At 44.0% G+C, this 6,920-nt stretch overlaps 1 protein-coding gene across 2 annotated transcripts in view; it reads left to right on the forward strand.

Annotated features, from left to right (window-relative positions):
- Window positions 1-6,468, forward strand: part of LOC310864362 (rho guanine nucleotide exchange factor 26-like) — a 32,430-nt gene extending 25,962 nt beyond the window's left edge. For both annotated transcript variants that reach the window (XM_083773019.1, XM_083773020.1), the window contains exons 13-15: window positions 4,135-4,205; window positions 4,629-4,733; window positions 5,172-6,468. In XM_083773019.1, coding sequence (XP_083629145.1) covers window positions 4,135-4,205; window positions 4,629-4,733; window positions 5,172-5,314 — 319 coding nt within the window. In that variant the 3' untranslated portion in view covers window positions 5,315-6,468. The remainder of the gene's footprint in view (window positions 1-4,134; window positions 4,206-4,628; window positions 4,734-5,171) is intronic.
- Window positions 6,469-6,920: the final 452 nt, after the last annotated feature.

Below are 6,920 nucleotides of genomic sequence, written 5' to 3' on the forward strand. Positions count from 1 at the left end.
GAAGGAAGGAAGGAGGAACGTGGTTGAGAGTAAACAAACAAGACCGGGGGAACAGGGGAGCTATGGAGGGGAGGGGAGGGGAGGGGAGGGGGGCGGAGGAACTGATGAAAAACATCAGTCTGTAAGTGATTTGGAGTTGGCAGTGAAGGGAGAGACAGACAGACAATGTCATCAGCCTCTCTATGGCTGTGTGCGAGAGCCTCATATTGCAGCCAGGCCTCCCCTCTCACATGCTCTCAGAGGTGAAATAGGACCCTTTGACAATAGAGCTTGAATAGAATTATGATGCATGGACTTCTTCTGTTCAGAGGGATGAATGGGCAGAAAGAGGAGGTTCTCTACCCTGAATAGCCAGGTCCTGTACAGACAGACAGGTTGCTCTCTACCCTGAATAGCCAGGTCCTGTACAGACAGACAGGAGGCTCTCTACCCTGAATAGCCAGGTCCTGTACAGACACCGCTCCATCTGTGGGAGAGGAAGACAAACACCTGGTTGCGCTTATGCACGGTTCATACGCCTACATGTTCAGTACACCACACACACACACACACACACACACACACTACAGTATCATATACCAGTAAGACGCCCTGCCCGTGCATGACGGACTGCCGGGAACTTCTTGCAGCCGAGAAGATCTGGTACTCACACAGGCCATATATGGTGGTGTGACGGACTGACAGGTTTTTGTATGGTCGCAATAAGAGGGAATCGCAGTTTCTGCAAAATTACACAGGACATTTTTGTTTAAAGTTCATAGTCCATAATACCAGTCAGTGTCGTGATCTTCATATATGGAGATCCAGGTGATGATAGTCAGCTCCACATGGAGATCCATGTGTCGTACCAACTTGGTTCATTGTGTGTGTCTCACGTCCTCCATGAGACTCTGGCAGGTGTGTGTGTGTGTGTGTGTGCGTGTGTGCGTGTATGCGTGTGCACACACAATGTACTGTATGTGTTTGCATGTGTGCCTGGCTGTCAAGGACAACTGCTGCCTTTCCCACGTTTAAGCAGTTTCGATGAAAAGCTGTGTTCTCCTGTAGTCAGGGAGAGGAGATAGGCATACACTACTTGAACATACTGTAAGCAAACCATTTCTCAATTAATCCATATGTTTGTTATTCCATGTGTTAAGGGACTTACTATATGACACTGAAATAATAATAATTCATTGCATTTTTATAGTGCTTTTCTAGGCACTCAAAGCGCTTTACAATGGTCCATTCATACACTGGGAGGTGAAGCGGCGGACAGTCAAGGCCAGCGTCCTCACTTCCCACATTCACACACCAAAGGTGGCACGCTACCATGTGAGGCACCGACCGACTCAGTGGAGGCAATGTAGGGTGCAGTGTCTTGCCCAAAGACACTTCGACATATTGACAGGAGGAGCTGGGATTCGAACCGCCGACCCATGGATCATTAATAATTAGGGATGCACCGAAAATTCGGCCACCGAAAATATTCGGCCGAAAATGGCTAAAAATGTATTTTCGGCCTATTCGGTTTCGGCTCAAATAAGCCGAAAAATATCACCGAATAGTAGTAGTGGTCCTAAAGTTGTGAATCGATATAATTCAACTAAACTGCGGGAAAAACACAGATGTACAAGCCCAAAGTGCTGTGCATTGCGACGGGTAGATAACTTGTAGATCTGCTACTTCCAGCGCAGGAAGGGCGCATGCTTATGACGCTCTTTAAGACAGTCACTCACACAACACACGCAGCAGTCAGCAGACGGAATGCACATACAGATCCGAGTCCGACACAACTTTACTGCACACATCTGTGCTTTCATTCACGCTTCCATAGCCTTTTAAATCTTATTTCCCATCCACGGGCACAAGCAAAGTGATATCAGCAGCTGCCTTCCACCCGATCTGGATGGTGGTGGTGTTGTCTGACGAGGGTAGCTACTATAGCTAGCATGGGAGCTAACATTAGTTTAGCTCTGGTCCATATCGTTAGAAGGAGTCCTCCTTAATAACACTATAGTAGCCTACTTTCCATCCGTTCCCCAACTAAACCCCTCACACTCGATGCGTTTACACGGGCAGACACAAAGACGAATGGGAATATCATTTGGAGCAGCTACACGTCTTTGCATCAACATGTTGCTGGTTTCCATTATAAATGAATGATAGACTATCCTTGCGTCTGCCCGTGTTTAGTTTCAGTGTCCACAAGTTCAAACCCACCTCTTGAATATTACTTTCCCCAGCTATCTCATTCCACTTTCATTTATTTTATTCCATAGTCTTAGTTTTTCCCTAATAAAGTTGTTTTTATTTGTTTTCTCATGTTCCCCTTGAAAAGCATCTTTAAGTACTCAGAGAAGCATTATATAAATAATATTATTATCACTATTATTATTACTACTTGTTTTATTGCCTATGATTATGTAGAAAAAAAAGCTCACTGCTCAGGTCAAATAGGCCTATTGATATGTGATTAAAATGTGATTAATTGAGATTAATTAATCACAAAGCCTCCAATTAATTAGATGTTTTCTTAATGGACCCATAAGTGTTTATTATTTAAGTTAGGTTTTGCCATAATCATGTATTTTGCCATAATCAGGTAGCTTTACAACAAAGATGTATTCGGCTATTCGGTATTCGGTTTTCGGCCAACTGTTTCCTATATTCGGTATTCGGTTTCGGCCAAGAATTTCCCTTTCGGTGCATCCCTATTAATAATAATAATAAAACTGTATTTGTATAGCACCTTTCATGACATGAAATGCAGCTCAAAGTGCTTTACAGAGCAATGGAGAAAGAAAAGAAAAGAAAAGCAAGGCATAAACATTAAAAAACAAGAGCAGTAATGCAATACAGTGAGGACATGATGCAATACAGTGAGGACATGAATAACATTGGAAGGCCTCCTGATCCACAGCTGCCCAAATGGCTGTAGAATGAATGAATGACTCGTAAAAGCCACAAGGAAATATGTCCGATTGTTGCAGAGCTGAGGAATCTGCCATCAATTCAATAGGCAACCTTTGCACAGGGAGGAAAGGCTGTAAACTTACATTATTGCTCAGCTCCACGAGAGGTCATAGTCTTACTTTGTGACAGTTCACTGTGGCCTCTATATCAAGTGTGTTGTGCTGCAGTCGTCAGCTGTGTGTGTGTATACATATAATTTCCTGTACATTGTATATATTTGCCCTTTCTGTCTATTCGCCCGTTTAATCTCATCTTCATTGTTGCTCTGTCTCTCTCTCTCTCTCTCTCTCTCTCTCTCTCTCTCTCTCTCTCTCTCTCTCTCTCTCTCTATGGGTTAGAGGTACTCTAGAGTTACCTGGAATATGACCTGTGTCTCTCCAGTCTCCACCCATTCTCACACACAAGATTGTGTGTGAGTGAGCAAAAGCAGGTCTGTCCCTCATGAGAATTGGCCTTTTGTTCCTGGTCCTGCAGAATGCTCTCCGATTCAAAACACACCTCTGTTCTCTCACTTACTGTGTGCTGTGGACAGACAGGAGGGACTGGCTCAGCAGCCTAGGTGCCCACCGTTAGACTGGCTCAGCAGCCTAGGTGCCCACCGTTAGACTGGCTCAGCAGCCTAGGTGCCCACCGTTAGACTGGCTCAGCAGCCTAGGTGCCCACCGTTAGACTGGCTCAGCAGCCTAGGTGCCCACCGTTAGACTGGCTCAGCAGCCTAGGTGCCCACCGTTAGACTGGCTCAGCAGCCTAAGTGCCCACCGTTAGACTGGCTCAGCAGCCTAGGTGCCCACCGTTAGACTGGCTCAGCAGCCTAGGTGCCCACCGTTAGACTGGCTCAGCAACCTACAGTAGGTGCCCAGACGGTTGAGCTAAACGTCCGGGCCGTGTGACATAGTTCTTGTTGCCAGACGGTTCTTCTTCATTTCTGAATGGCCTATGTGTGTATGCATGTTCACACAGAACAGTCGTGACTGGGCATAGCATAGACTGGTTCAGACAGGGGAGGGGGAGAGACAGGCGAATACATTAAGAATGTGTAATGAGGACACATGGTGGGAGAGATGTCACTGTAGGTCAATAAAGCCTCTTGGCATCTGTTCATACTGTAACTGTTCCAGTACTTTAGTTCAAAGGTGTAACCCAAGTGTGAAACATGTGTTGTGTCCAATATCTGTGTAGGAATGAGCGTGCTCGATGGATCAGAGCCCTGGGTCAGAGCAACAATGACAAGAAAAACCAGGACAGAACTAGTGAGTGAGCACACACACACCCACACACACACACACACACACACACACACACACACACACCATTCACTTCACAAAGCATTCTAACTTGCAGTAATTGTAGCCTACAGCACCACCGTGTGGTGGTTTAATCAAAGTGCCCCTGATCTATTTTATATATACAGTAATAATAAGACAAGTTTACATTTCACCCAAATAAGGTCTGCTGCATTTTATGTAGACATATCACCATATAGTGTATATGCATAGTTTCATTATATTATAGATATATTCCACTGTTATGATCGTAGCTTACGTATGTTTCATGATGACTAGTCTTTATGATGTCTCGCCATGTTTTGATCTTGCTTAATGTAAATTGCGCTGGATTAAGAGTGTCTGCTAAATGCCTAAATTGTAAAGTGATTTCCTTCTTGCGTGTCCTAGATGCCATGCAGGTGGAAGTGACCAGGACATACACAGCCAAGCAGCCTGATGAGTTGTCCCTGCAGGTGGCTGACGTGGTTCTCGTGTCAGAGACAGTAGAAGATGGTATGCCTTCCCACCTCTTTCCACTGTGTTCATTTACCATGTTCATCCACATTCTTTGTTCCCATTCTTCTAACAGGACTCCCCCATTTTCAAAAACTCTCTCACCATGTTGAGTGATATTAGTCATTGTGCACGTTCCTAATGCGCACACGCGCGCGCACACACGCATACACCACACTCTGAGGCCAAAGGTCACATCCCTGTATGTGTCCATACATGGCAACTGTCTTTCATGTTGAAAGGGTAATGGGAGATCAAGCAGCATAGAATCTATGCTGCTTGATCTCCCTATGCCATAGATGAAAAGAAAAGTCATCTTTAGCTCCGGCAGTGCACACACACACACACACACACACACACACACACACACACACACACACACACACACACACACACATATCTCTTTTCACTGTTTTAATTTGAGCTCTCCTCTTTCAGGCTGGTATGAGGGTGAGAGACTACGTGACGGGGAAAGAGGATGGTTCCTGTCGGAATGTGCCCAACCGATCACGTGCCAGGCCACCATTGAGCGCAACATGCAGAGGATGGACCGCCTCCAGGGTGTAGAGACCAACGTGTGAACCCAACAAGATTGGCTTGTATGATTTAAGAGAGTCTGCCGCTGTAAGAGCTCTCAGTTGGTGAGCACTAGCTCTGCCCGTATGACCCACATTCAACAACACCCATCTAATGAGCTTGTTCCATCATTTAATAGTGGCAGTGACCTGCTGTCTGTGTTGACTAGCACCTAGCTTGTCACTCTAGCATGCTGAAACCATCATTGGTGACTGTTTTGGCAGTAAAGGGTTACAGTACTGTCTGCTTCCGACATGGCAGGCATCCATTGCTGTCCGTCAGCTGTGAATTCAAGCAAAAAGCCGTGTCCAGAAGAACAATGGATTGGACCTGCTTCTTTTAATGGTCAGTCTTCCATCCTTGGGTGGGATTCAATGTTGCAGTCTGTCATCTGTGGCTTCATGTGAAAAGCTGTGTCCAGAAGAACAATGGATGGGCCGGCTACTTTTAATTGTCATTCTTCTATATTCAGGAGGGATTCATATCATTCACACTTGGGGACGTTTTTGGAAACATCAGCTGCCAAAAAGCGTGCTTGGAGTGGTGCGCAAATGCAGTTGTACAACTACAGTGCCACTGTGGCACAGTACAGTCCTCAGTGCTAATATATCTGTCTGGACCTGAAGTTAAATGGACACTGAGGAGGTTACCGTACGACTCAAGGATTCATTCGGCTCATAAGGACTCATACAACTCATAAGGACTCATTCGGCTCATAAAGACTCGTACCACTCAAAGACTCATTCGGCTCATAAAGACTCATAAGGCTCATAGGCCATGTGTGTCAGATATTGTTTCAATTGGGCAGAAACCTCTTATCTCCATATTTTAACTTTTTGTGTTTCTTCGTGAATTAATACCCTACTTGATCATACTACAAGGTCACACAAAAGTAGCAGAGCGAATCAACACCTTTTGAGCTTGTCGATCTGCTACTAATACATTTTGAATCATAAAAAGCATTAGTTTTGGACATGAGGTTTCCACCCAGGCAGATGATATGTGACATACTGTATATGAGGTTATGAATATGTTATGTCATGATATAGTATTGGTGAAAATAAGCCAATAACATGAAATGAGTTTTCTATATGAACATATCGGCTTATATATATATATATATATATATATATGTATGTATATATATATATATATATATATATATATATATACCAGCACCTCCTCCACCTGGATGTGCATGAGAAGCACCACCTGGATGTGCATGAGAAGCTATCTGTTTATATATATATATATATACACCCCCACATATCATGTACAACAGCATGCATAGCTATGTATGTACTGTATATGACATTGTTAAACAACTGAATGTAGTTTATGTTGAATTGGAAATGAAATGAATCCATCCATTCTCAGAAGCCCAAAGCACTTTGTGTAAATAGGAGAGGACCATTAATTATATCTCATTAGAAAGCTCATCTGGGCAATGTCAGATTGTCCATATTGTTTATATATTTCCATCTGTGGTGTTGGCTTACAGAAGATAATCTATTGTGTATTTTTCTATAGCAGGTTAATTTCATCAAATGTGTCGTATACAGTAAGTGACTATGATAGCCAGGCATTGGCCATTGGCATATGGCTTGAGCA

This window comes from Protomyctophum parallelum (genome assembly GCF_964188405.1).
Source record: "Protomyctophum parallelum genome assembly, chromosome: 9".
NCBI classification, from domain to species: domain Eukaryota; kingdom Metazoa; phylum Chordata; class Actinopteri; order Myctophiformes; family Myctophidae; genus Protomyctophum; species Protomyctophum parallelum.